Consider the following 13,612-nt stretch of genomic DNA (forward strand, 5'->3'; position numbering starts at 1 on the left):
TGACCAATTCACAAAAACTGCCTTTTTTTTTTTAACCTACTAGGTTTTACAGTAAGGTGTTATAACTAATATAAAATTGTTTCTAGGTTTTGTCTATTGAAAATAAAGCTATGAACATTAATGTACAAGATTATGGGTAACATATACATGCAAGTAGGTATGAATTCAACCTTATAAATAACCAAATTTCTTACATTCCTCAAACACAAAATGCCCACTTTCACCATTGGGAACACCAGTATAAGCAGGTATTTTTTGTTTTTTTGGTTTTTTTTGGCCTCCATATGAAACCCATTCAAATTCTGCCTTCTTAGAGAGAAATGTGTACCTACTTTACACTAAAATCCCCCAATCTTGATTGACCATTCTGAACCCTATCTATAATGTTTTCCTATTTTATCTCTTCTCCAAAAATTAATCACACACATATACACATATATTGTAACTAGAATAAAAGCATTGTGACCTCAAGAGTAGTTTTGCTTTGTTTTCTGTGGCTTCAGGTCTTAGGAGAGTATGTGGCACATATGAGGTATACAAAACATACCAGTCAAATGTTTATGAGTGATTTCAGTAAACAGAAACAGTAAGGATCATGAGCTGAACTGTCTTTCACATCTGCTTAAATTATCTGAAATATTTTGGGGGCAATAATGAATCATTTAATGGGATATGAGGAAAGAGGTACCTGTCAGGTGTCTACAGGGAGCAGGGGATAAAGAGGGTTTTTCTTGAAGATCAGCACACAAAAGACCTAACAGCAGGGGGAGGTGGGCCTGTGAAAGAACTGTATGTCAAACAGAAAAAGGAAGTAAAACAGGATGGCTAAATGAAATAGGTTGTAGAGAAGGAGGAGTAAGCTAGGGAATGGGAAAGAGAGAATACTGTCAGAATAAAAAATAGAGCTTGAAATATATATATATATAGGAATTTGCACAAAGGGCACAAGTTTGAAAAAGAAGCCGTAAAGAAACAATTTTATGTGCATGAAGGAAACTGAAACAGTTTATACAAAATGTGTATTTCTTCATTTGAATTTGTCATAGTACTTACCTGATCTAGGTTTGAAAGACTATTTGGATCTTGGCTAAGAGCTTGGTACTGGCCCCGAAGCCTATCACCTGCTGAGATTCTCCTGAACTTCTTGAGGTCCACCACATATAAGGCACTGAAAAAGGAACACTCCTTAGTGGTCTGTGGTGCTTGTGAGGCTTCCCTCAGTGACTGCAGAGCAATGGTACCTGTAGAGCTGGGCTGGTCCCCAGTGACTGGATAGCAATGGTACCTGTAGAGGCTGGGCTGGTCCCCAGTGACTGCATAGCAATGGTACCTGTAGAGCTGGGCTGGTCCCCAGTGACTGCATAGCAATGGTACCTGTAGAGCTGGGCTGGTCCCCAGTGACTGCATAGCAATGGTACCTGTAGAGGCTGGGCTGGTCCCCAGTGACTGTATAGCAATGGTACCTGTAGAGGCTGGGCTGGTCCCCAGTGACTGCAGAGCAATGGTACCTGTAGAGGCTGGGCTGGTTAGCTTTGCTCTAACTTGACACAAGCTAGAGTCACTTGGGAAGAGGGAACATTAGAGAAAATACCTCCACCAGATTAGCCTGTAGGCACACCTGTGGGGCCCCTTCTTGATTTATGATGTAGGAGGGCCCAGATCCCTGTGGTTTTGGGGTATATAAGCAAGAAACCGAGCAGCTATGTAGAGCAAGCTAGGAATCAGTGTTTATCCACTGGTCCCTGCTTCAGTTATGTCTCTAGGTTCCTGCCTTGCATTCCTGCACCAAATGAAACAAATCTTTTCCTCCTCAAGTAACTTTTGGTCATGGTGTTTACTGTAACAACAGAAAGCAAAGCAGGACAGACACCTTAGAACCTTACAAATATTTCTTTCTTAATTTGAGATCAATGGTCTGGTAATTCCGAAGAGTTTGAGGTTGCTATAACAGTGGCAGAACATATATATATATATATTTCAGGTCATCTCAAACCTTTCCAAGTTTTCATGAAACTCATAGCCCTACAGACTGTTAGGAGTCTGTGTCTGCACTTTGTTATTGACAAATAAAACTGACATCTTGCAGCAGACAGGTGCATGCTCCTGAACTGTAACATTTGGTTTTAACTCTTGGTTCAACCAAGTCCTAGGAAAGGAAGGTCCAAACAAGTCACCTAAATGCTGATTGCCTCAGTTTCCATAGCTATAAACCAGGGGATATTGAGACTGAGAGAAAACTCTATGAGCTCATGTATTCAAGTCCACACACAACAGGGACTTTCACAGATGGTGCATAATCGGTTATAATTGCAAATGAATACAATAGTCAGTCATGAAACAGAAGAACATGCGCTGTTTTACCTGATGTGGTATTTCCTTTTCATAAGATGTGATGCCCAATATCCAGTTTTCCAGAAACGATATCCATCCATTTCAGTGCGGCTATCACAGAATGGAGTATATCCATAAGGAGCTCCACCCAGATCAAAATCTCGAAGCTCTTTTAGGTCATGTCTCACAATCTAAGTAATGAAAACAGTGTCTCTGTATTAGATTATAAAATATTATAAGCTCTTTCAATGTAAATTTCAAATTACTACCTTATTGTATATATACAGAAAGGTGCATTTCCTCATATCATTGTCATGACATGAATTTACTAAATGTTCATTTTTTTCTTGTTCTCACAGATTAAAAGAAACATAAACTTTATATTCTTTATCTATATAATTGTGGTCTTATCAGTGAGACACCTAGAAATATCACTTATAAGCAAACTAGTTTATATAACACACATTTTGGGGAGGGATTAACTATCACAAAAGCACATAGCTTTTAGTTCCTCAATGTATGAATTAATACTGGAAAATGTTAATTAGAATCATAAAGAAAAATCATTTTTTTTAAAAAATGTATTTATTTTATGCATATGAGTGCTCTATCTGTATGTACGCCTGAACGCCAGAAGAGGGCACCAGATCTCATTACAGATGGTTGTGAGCCACCATGTGGTTGCTGGGAATTGAACTCAGGACCTCTGGAGGAGCAGCCAGTGCTCTTAACTACCGTGTCATTTCTCCAGACTCAAGAAAAAGTCTTAATTTGAAAAGTAGCTTAAGGGCCAGGCATGGTGGCACACACCTTTAATCCCAGCACTCAGGAGGCAGAGGCAGGCAGATCTTTATGAATTTGAGGCCAGCCTGGCCTACAGAGTGAGTTCCAGTACAGCCAGGGCTGTTATGCAGAGAAACCCTGTCTCAAAAAACCAAAAAAAAGTAGCTTAAATGACAATGTTAATATGCTTTCACTTTTCTTTTTCTTCCTTCCTTCCTTTTTCTTTTTTTAAAAGGTAGAAGTGTGACTAATGTTGTATCTGTGTAGTGCCTGTAGAGGCCAGCGTAGGGACTGGGTCCTCAGGAACTGGAGTTGTAGATTGTAGAGTCAACCTGTAAATACTAGAAATAAACTAGAGTCCTCTGCAAGAGCAGCAAAGTCCCTCCAACCACTGAGCCCTCCTCTCTCCAGCCCTGTGTTTTACTTTTCATTGTTTCCCTTAAGCTTGCTGAAAGAATACGAGTGTAAATGTTGAGGGGAGGGAAAGAATCTTATGCTTTAAAAACTCTTTGAAATGCATGTGTATGCATGTGTGTGCGCGCACACACGCACAGTTGGGCATATATGTCTTAGCCTGAGCATGGAGGTCATAGGACAACTATGGGCTTTGTTCCCTCCTTCCACTTTTCCATGGGTTCCAGAGATTGAACAGGTCATGCTAGGCTTGTGCATGGCAAGAGCCCTGACCTGCTGAGACATTTCTCTGGCCCGAGAAAGAATTGTATTAAGTTAATATATTTGGCAGTGCTTACTTATCACCACACTTGCTTTTCCTGCCTTAAAGTTTTTATTATAATAGCTGAAGTTAACCTGGAACAAAATAACAGCATAGGAGAGTAAGTCAGTCCTTCTCTCCTGCTCATATGCGCTGCAGGCTGGCTGTGAATTCATCACCTCCTGCCTCTGTCTTCCAAGTGCATACTTACAAACAAACATCACCACACTCAGTGAGAGTGAGCAAATTCTAGCATAAAACGTGAAAATATACCCTTTGTCCTCAATATGTACATTCTATCTTATGCATTTAGTTTATATACATTTAAACTCAGTATCAGTGCTACTAGAAATTCTGTACATTTTTCAAATACTTTTTCATGATTAATGATTATAAAGGTACTGAAACGAGGTAAAGGAAAAAGCCGTAACTTTTATATATAAAATTCTGAAGTTGAGGTGGCCTTTTAATTTTTTTCAGCTAAATCTCGAGCCTTTAAGAGCAGACATATGGAGACTTAACCCTTTCAGTGGAAAGCAAAGCTGCTGGGCGTGCAGCAACGAGAGAGGATTGTGTGCAACCACCAAGGTTCCAGCAAGAAGAGCGAGCCAGGTAAAAAGAAATGCAGCTCATCTCCACACAAATTCACACAACTATTTTACAATGACTAACAGGGGCATGCCTTACTTTTACCTGCCAAATTTGAAAAAACGGCTGTTTTAGATAGAAGTTGTCATGTTCTAAGCAAACAGTGTTTCTTGCCACACTTTCAAGTCTGCCCATGTTCTGACAGGTGGCTTTTAACTTAAGGTACTTCATGAATGTATTACAGTCATGTCTTTATGTTTATGAAACAATGGTGACAAAAAGTGAGCAACATGAATCCTTATGTCCACATTCAGTTGCAGTCAAAAACCACACTTTATTACTAAAAATAATTATTCTTATTACCTGGTCAGCGTCAACAAATATAATTTTGTCCACTGCTAGTGGAAAAAGGACGTCAAGGAAAAGAATTTTGTAACCCCAAATGATTCTTTGCTTTTCAGTCTGTTGATGAAGCCAACGGGGCCACTTATATTGGACAAGTTCATATTGGAATCCATATTCCTTAGCCATGTGAGGAATCACCTCCTAAATACATAACAAAATCAAACAATACATTTCAGAAGAAGTTTACCATAAAGTTATTATAAACTGATGGGAAAATGCCTAAACACACTTTAACAACTCATTCTTACGTTACTGTTCAAGCGTCTCTTACAGTCTTAGCCTGCAGCACAACCTGGAGGCGGCAGAACTCTCAGGAGACGGGACCTACAGAGAGGAAGTTAGGTGACGGGGTGGGGTGCCCTTGAAGGGGATGCTGGGACCCTGGCTTCTCTTCTAAACAACATGAGGTGAACTGGCTTCCTTTACCATGTGCTCACACTAGGATGTGTAATTGTCACTACTAGTGCCAAAGCAACAGGACCAAGTGAACACAGACAGAACACCTCCAAAACTTGGGCCCAAACAATGCTTTCCTCCCCTTAAGTTGATTATCTCATCAGAAATGGATTTACGCTATCTATTAATGAAGAATATAAAACTGCTGACAAATATGAAGGTATAATTACATGTAACTACATAATTACTGTTGTTAAAATACATGTGTGTTTTAATTTAAATGCTTATTGACTAAGCATCTATAAAGAAAAGCCCATAACCACACTTATGGATATGTCGACATACACTGGCTAGTGAGGGAGATACAAAAGTACGGTGAGCAGAAGCACAAAGTGCCTTAGGAATTGATAAATGATACTCATATTTGACACTGATGGTCATTCAACTATTAAAAAACAGATCTGAGTATTAGATAATCTGAGAGTTGATTTAGCACCTTCAGGCAGAATTATCAATAGAGCCATGGATCCCTTAACAACATGGTTATTTTCTAAGGAATGTATGATTAAATGGTTATGTCAATGTGCAGACATCATAGAATGACACAAAACTTAGGTAGCAACATCTACTGCTCATAGGCTAGAGGCTTATACAGCATGTTACCATGATGACTACTGTATGCAATTTAAACACAACAGTAAGCATTTGTACATCCAAGTGGAGACAAGGTACAAAATATGGCACGCACATACACAAACACACAAGACACAGCTGTGAAGGCCCTTCTGCACAACTGAAGTGGCTCTGGGAACCAGCGAGTAACAAGGGATTCTGAAGCTCTAGGATGTGACTGTGGAGTTTTGTAAATACTAGATTTAAGCTACATTCAGTTTCTAAAAATATTTTTACTATTTATTTTATTGGCTTCATGTAACTTTTTTCATTTTTAAACTTTAAAATTATTAAAACTTCTGATCTCTCCTGGTAACAGCTTAAACAAACACATTGTGCTGCTGTATACATGTTTCCTGAGGGGTAATGATAGTGAATTCAGGATTAGTCTAGGCTTCGCTGGCTGTCTCAAAAATATTTTCTTTCTTTGGATTTTTATTTTATAAGGATTTTTTAAAGAAGTTTATTTTTTTTCCCTTTTTAAGCTTTTTCTTAAAAATGAGAAGCCCAATATTAGCACAGCTCTATAAAAGTTCAAGAAATAGAAGTACATCTAAAAATAATGATAGGAGAGATGGCTCAGCAGTTAAGAGCACTTGTTGCTCTTGCAGAGAACCCAGGTTCAATTCTCATCACCCGTGTGGCAGCTCACAACCGTGCACAGCTTCAGATCTGGGGGATCTGATACCTTCTTCTGACTTTCACGGGCACTGCATGCATGTGGTAGACATACATACGTGCATAGAAACACTCAAGTACATAAAAACATATCTTTTAAATACAATAAAATGTGTTAAACTGATAAACTGGTAACTGTTGCTTATTGTCATTATATTGTGTTATCACTTTACCGTTTACAGTATGTGCTACACTTCAGTATGACACAAAGTAAGTATGTTTATACCAGGATCACCACAAACACTGGAGTGATATGTGATGCTATGACATTCCCAAGGTCACTAGGCTTTTTGGAATCTTTCAGCTCCCTGATAATTGATGGGTTATGGGGCTGTATACAGTCTTAGGTATGGTCTATTGTGACGGTAACATTGTCTGTTGTGACTGTGACTGAGTCTCTGTTGAATCTAGTAGTAGAAACACACTTGTTTCAGTTTCATCTAAGATAAAAAACTGAATGGAAAGTGTAAAAAGCAGGGAGAGGGGATCCAGAGAAGTTAAAATTTCCTTTCCTCATTCAACTCTTGTCTGTAACCAGGTGCTGAGCAAATGTTTAATCATTTATTTGTTTCTAAAAAATACTAGAAATTAAAGGATAATTTTTCCCCTCATTTTATGAGGATCCATTTTATCTTCATTAAAATGCTGAAATTATGGCTTTAACAGCTTCTTGGAGTCATTATTTTCATATAAAGCATGAAGAGAAATTAAAAAATTCAATTTTCAATAATATATATTAAAAATATCCACACAACACTGCTATATCCTATGAATGTTTTAGTGAACAGTGAGACCCCTCCATACCATCCGAATCATGCTCCCTTGAAGCTTACAGTGTAGAGAGGATGGGTAGAACAGTAAGTGAAATTGTTAACTCTACAAGTTAGAGCTATGGAGAAAGACAAAAGCTAAGGAAAATGAAGCGGCAGATGGTGAACTAGCTTCCTATTCAATATGGGAAGCGGTGTAACTAAGACAGGAGAGCTTCAGCATGCCAGTTCGGGAAGTGCGGTAGCTGTGGTGGTTTCAATGAGATGACCCTACAGCCTCAGGCAATTGAATGCTTGGTGCTGCTTGGGAGGTTTAGGAGAAGTGTTTTTGTTGGAGGAAGTATGTCACTGGAGGTGGGCTTTGGGAGTTTAAAGAAGGGTCATTTCAGATGTGTTCTCTCCGTTTATGCTGTGGTTCGAGATGTGAGACCTCAGCTTCCTGCTATGGTTGCTGTGTCTACTGCTTGCCACCACGCTTTCCCAAAACCACAGACTCTCAATCCTCTAGAACTGCAAGCTCAGACACATGCCATATGTAAGACGACTTGGTCTGGGGTTGTATCACAGCCACACTGGAGGAGCTGGAGCAGTGGCTCTCCAGGTTGGAGGGTGGGATCTGGCGACTGAAGACCCAGGTGCTTTGATGTGAAATGCACCAAAGCTACCTGCTTATGGCTGTGCACTTTTCTGTGTATTTGTTATTTGCACTAAAGTATCTTACAAAGAAGAAACTAAGAGAAAAAGCAAATCAGAAAGGAAAACACTACTTTTGCAGGGTATTACTTTTGGACATTATACTTTTGGCCATTAAGTGCTGCAGGTTTTTTTTTTTTTTTTTTTTTTTTTTATCCATACAGAGAACTATTTGTCTAGTTAGTAAATATAATCTGTTAAGACAATGTTTACATCATACCATCTTGGTTTATATACTTCCCACGCCCATGCAGTATTTGCCTAGTAGGATAATATGTTTAAGAAGTAATAACAAAATAGTTTAAGATTTTGTCTATCATTGCCTGTTTATTTCAGTTTGTGTTTTCTATTGCCAAAGGAGCACAAGAACGCTAATGGAGGGAGACAGGCCATTCCACAAGGGTGGTGGGACGGCCTGAGGCTGGAGTGCTTGGGTTTCAACCTCAGCTGTTCATAATCAGCTGTTCTATCCAATGCCTGTGCTAGAAAGTTTGGGTTATGTCTAACGAAAAGTGTAATGCCTGCCATGGCCCTTATGCGGTAACCTCCGCTCCTGGAAGGTTCTTCCTGATAAGAAGGCACTTGTTTCTCAGGAGACTCTGAGTCACACTAGCTAGTCTATGCTGATAGTGTGGTTTAGGTGAGCATTTTGAGCTACAGTAATGAGTCTAACTCTGGTGGAGGTAGAAATTTAGCTCCGATAGGCAGGCAGGGGCAGCTGGGGCTACACAGCTGACGCTAATAAAAATGCCGGGTACCAAACCAAAGGTGAATCTTCTTAAATGTGGTGCTCTAGTAAGAGCTCCCCTGCCGTTAGGAGGGGCAAGTGTTGTCTAGGAAAAGACAACTGGAAACTCCACATCTGTCTTCTCCTGCATCGACTCTCCTGCTCCTTGTCTTTTGCTGACTGAATTTGTATCTTTTTGTGGTAATAAGCTGTGAGCAAAATAGCTTTTAGGAGTTGTGTAGTTTTGTCTATGACTAAACTTATGTAAAGGTGTGGTCTTTAATATCTGTGTTACAGGTGTATCTTAGTTACTTTTTATTTTCAGCAACAGAATACCATATTGAGAGCCGCTGGTAGCAAAAGCCCATGGGAGTATCCAGTATACAGTTGTCTAGTGACAACTGGAGTTCAGAAGGTCAACCTATCAGAACTAAGGTTCTGTTAGAGGAAACCATCACGCAAGGCGTTATGGAATTACTGCCTTTGGAATGAACTGGCTGTCTCTTGTAAACTTCTTGTGCAATAACAGCTATGATTCTCCCCGTTTACCGTGCATCTCCATGTTATGTGTACATGTGATCTCACGACTGCATCTCAATCTTGGGCACAACTTTCCCTATACATTTGGGGTGATTGGACAACTGTTCCCAGCTGTGTTTATTTTTCATTAACATATATCTGGCCAGGGTCATTCTCCGGGCAAAAGTATTTTTAGCAAAGATACCTTTTTCAAGGACAAAACTGCACATAGATAAACATTAGCTCCTCTCACTCACAGATAGAGAAAAGAACCACTAACAATTAAATCCTCAACCCCTTACCTTCACCCCGGGTTATTTACACAAGACCCTAATTTAAGAGATTTACTGCTCACATTCCTGGGAAGAGGTTTTAGCCATTTGCTAGTTACTGAGTTAAGGCAGTTGCTTCCCACTGACCCAAGGAGATTGCCTCCAGGCCAGCAGAGGTGCCAAGCTTCTTTCTTGTGCAAATCAAGTTTTTATTCCTCCTCAGCCAGGTGCTATTCCTAGATTTTCTCCTCAGCAATTACTCTGAGCGAAAGTATTTTTACTAACCAAATGCTACATGCTCTGACATAGGTTGCTTAGCCACCAAGCATATGTCCCCCTCCCTATCAGAAAGCAGCTGCAGCCGGGATGAGCGGGAAAAGCGGCACCAAAGACAGTTTACTTTCTTGTGACTTTCTGACCCCTAACATTCTACCTAGCCATTTCAAGATTATATTTTGAGCACATACATTCCCTAATTGATCTTAGCTTTTAGTTGATCAGTTTTGCCAGAGAACTCCCCTTTAGTCACTCCCCTTTTGGGTTATAATTGGAAGCTGACAATTAATTGCTTTATGTGTGGATCCTTATCACCTCTTTCTGTGACCCTGAAAACTTCAAGCCTCGCATTGCTTTGCCAAAGAATTACTGTGTGGGTATATATACTGGTTCTCTGAGAGCACTGGGAGGATGGATGGAGAAGAACAGAGATGAGGACGGAGATGGAAAGAACTAGGTAGAGATGAGAGAACAGCAGAAGGGACTGAGAGCAGGAGGGACTGAGAGGAGCTGAGTAAGAGATCAGAAAAGAAACTGTGTGGATGGAATCGCCATAGAAGAATAAAGTGAATGGACTAGCGAACTCAGTGTGTTTAGATTCATTGAATGTCCCTCAGATTAGAATCCTCAGCTGGTTGGTAGACTCTTCCACAGACCCTGGGAGCAAACAATATAGGCTGGACCTATTATTGTTTAAGTTAATACCATCACCAAGGGGATTTGAAAACATTTGATTGGGTTTGTGCTTTCATAGGGTTAGAGCCCATGATAGCAGAAGGCAGGCACAGTAGTGGAGCAGCTGAAAGATCACATCCAACCACAAACAGGAAGGAAAAAAGCACACTGGGGACTATGGGAGGCTGCTGAAGCCTCAAAGCTTGGGCCCATGACACACCTTCTAATCCTTCCCAAACAGTTCCACCAGCTGGGGACCAAGTATTCAAACACATGAGGCTATGGGGGCCATTCTCATTTGAACCACCACAAAGTGTAGGAGACCAGCCCCCACACTTATTTACCCCAGGAACTCTTGAGGACTGAGGGATAAGAGACTTAGTTAGAGAGTTAAGTAGAGAGAAACAGAAAGAAAACACAGGATAGACTCGGGAGGGCCTGAATCCTTACCCACTGGCCCAGAGCTTTATTACAAAAGGCAATTTATAACAATGGCAAGGGTGGAGCAAAAGACCTCCCTTTTGCTAATTACTGTCACTTGGTACCCAGGCCCGTGGTCCAATCAACCTCTTATGCAGTCCTGCTGGGTACAGCCACTAGGAAACCTAGTGGGCTCCAACAACAAAGTATCTTTGTTTTCTTTCCAACAAGATTATGAAGAATTACCAAATAATACTGGAAAGCAATGCTTGGAAATACTAAGGAACAAAAGCATCGTTAGCCATTCTTTGTTTCTCTTTTTATTATTACTTTTGCTTCAGGAAAAGATGCCTCCACTGAGCTGCTGCTGTGTAAGTGCTCTGAAGTCTGTTTTCCTACTGAGAATACAGAGAACCTGGATACACTGTGCAGCAGGAAGGCGAGGCAGAGCAACAGTAACTGATGCTGGTCACCACATGCTGCTGAGGACAACTGTCCTGAGCAGCACAATTGTCCTGAGTGCACACACCCCCACAGCAATCAGCGCATCACGGAGACAGAAAGAGCTCACTACTTTGAGTCTCTGTGGCAAAGTGTTCCCACAGAGAAAGGCATAGATTGAAAGTGTTCTTGCTTTCTGCTTCTGAAACCAGAGCCCCCTGGAGAGGAAAGGGCTCATTTCATCTCACACGTCCCAGTCATTGCTCATCAGTGAGGGAAGCAGGGCACGAGTTCAGGACCGGAACCTGGAGGCAGGAACTTTGAACTCTAAGGTCATTTCCTATTTTCTTGATATGACTAAGGTTTCAATCTTTATGAATAATGTGACAGAATCAATCTCTTAATTGAAAAAATTTACATATTTTCATCAAATTTTAATTATAAAAAACTATTAATTATTCTGGTTTTGAGTTTACTTAAGGGCTCACCCTCCTGATATTCTTTTCTTTAAATTCCTCTTTAAATAAAAATTACAAAGAATTTTTATAAACTAGTTAAGAATAGTGAATATAATTTTAAATTCAAAGTTGTAATTTGGGTAAATATACATTTTAAAAGGCTGACTTTGAAAAGAGGAATGTTTTAAGAGCTTACAATGACAGCAAAGAATTTCGTATCAAACTTTAACCACACTGTAAAATAGCAATATGCTTACTTTAAATGTTGGCGAGAGGTAATTCTTCAGAAACCAGAACTTCACTGGTGTTTTGGTGTTCCGAAGAACAGAAAGCATCATAATCCTATGTAAAAGAACAGGAAACCAAGTACAAGATGACATCCTACTTTGTCAAAGGCTTTTCAATATCAAAAAGTATGAATTAAGTTTTCCATTATGAATTTATGTAGAATCAAACTGAAATATTTTCAAACATTAAGGCTGTTAAAATATGAAATGTGTAAGGATGTAAAAACAGTATTAAGTAGTGTTAAGTGGTCCTGTTGCTGAACTAGTATCTAATTCTGGCTCTGTTACTGTGCGATAAATATAAGGCCTTCAGAACCCACAAAGATGAATGACCTGTGTACCCCCAAAAATCCTCCACAGGATTGCCTTAGTCTAGGCCTCTCAGTAAAGGAGATGCAAGTACCCTGAAAGTATGCTTTAAAAGCACCAGTACCCCCTTGCTCATATAATCAATCCCTCCTCCCTCTCTTCAACTGGACTCCCGGAGCTTGGCCTGGTGCATGGCTGTGGATCTCTGTGTCTGCTTCCATCAGTTACTGGATGAAGGCTCTATGATGACAGGGTATTTGTGGAGCATTTACCCACCAACCCCACAGCTCCCCAGATTTTTCTTGAGTGCGAGCATAGGAAATATTAGATAGAAGGATTTAGATTGTGGAGATAAACAGATAGAAAATAAAGGATAGCCTCGAGAGGGCCTGGAACCTTTTCCAAGGGGCCCTAACTGTCTCTGCCCCAGGGTATTTATAGAGACGCCAAGGGGTGGAGCAAAAGACCTCCTCCCCCAGCACAGCCAAGTGCAGACCATCTCAGACCCCTGCACTCAGGCCCGTTGTCCTAATCATCCTCTATTTGGAGCTGCTGGGTAAAGCCATGAGGAACCTGAAAACAGGCTCCCACAGGTATTCACCAATCTGATTACCAGGTAGGCCAGTTCAAGCACCCTCTCCACTATTGCTAGTAGTCTAATCTAGAGTCGTCCTTGTGGCTTCCTGGGAATTTCCCTAGCACCAGGTTTCTTCATAACCCCATAACAGCTCCCTCTATCATGGTATCTCTTTCCTTGCTCTCCCACTCTGTCCCTCTTCCAGCTTGACCATCCCTTTCCCTCATGTTCTCATCCCCTATCCCCTCCCCTCTACCACCCTTCAGCACCCCAATTTACCCCAGGAGATCTCATCTATTTCCCCTTCCCAGGGTGATCCATGCATCCCTCTTAGGGTCCTTCTTGTTACCTAGCTTCTCTGGAGTTGGGGGTTGTAGTCTGGTTATCCTTTCCTTTACATTTAGTATCCACTTATGAGTTAGTACATACCGTGTTTGTCTTTCTGAACCTGGGTTACCTCACTCAAGATGATAGGGAAATCTACAGAGACAACTGAACCAAGCTCGTGGGAACTCATGAATTCTAGACTGACAGCTGTGGAGCCTACATGGGACTGAACTATGCCCTCTGCATGTGGGAGACAGTTGTGTAGCTTGGTCTGTTTGAGGGGCCCCTGGCAG

At 40.7% G+C, this 13,612-nt stretch overlaps 1 protein-coding gene across 3 annotated transcripts in view; it reads right to left on the reverse strand.

Annotated features, from left to right (window-relative positions):
• Positions 1-13,612, reverse strand: part of Uggt2 (UDP-glucose glycoprotein glucosyltransferase 2) — a 126,960-nt gene that overhangs the window by 24,031 nt on the left and 89,317 nt on the right. For all 3 annotated transcript variants that reach the window (XR_013042611.1, XM_076545563.1, XM_076545564.1), the window contains 4 exons: positions 12,077-12,161; positions 4,781-4,963; positions 2,362-2,522; positions 1,054-1,168 (listed from right to left, as the gene is read on the reverse strand). Coding sequence is in view for 2 of the 3 variants with exons in the window: in XM_076545563.1 (XP_076401678.1) it covers positions 1,054-1,168; positions 2,362-2,522; positions 4,781-4,963; positions 12,077-12,161 (544 nt within the window). In the remaining variant the exon portion in view is untranslated. The remainder of the gene's footprint in view (positions 1-1,053; positions 1,169-2,361; positions 2,523-4,780; positions 4,964-12,076; positions 12,162-13,612) is intronic.

Source organism: Peromyscus maniculatus, chromosome 9 (assembly GCF_049852395.1).
Source record: "Peromyscus maniculatus bairdii isolate BWxNUB_F1_BW_parent chromosome 9, HU_Pman_BW_mat_3.1, whole genome shotgun sequence".
Lineage (NCBI taxonomy): Eukaryota > Metazoa > Chordata > Mammalia > Rodentia > Cricetidae > Peromyscus > Peromyscus maniculatus.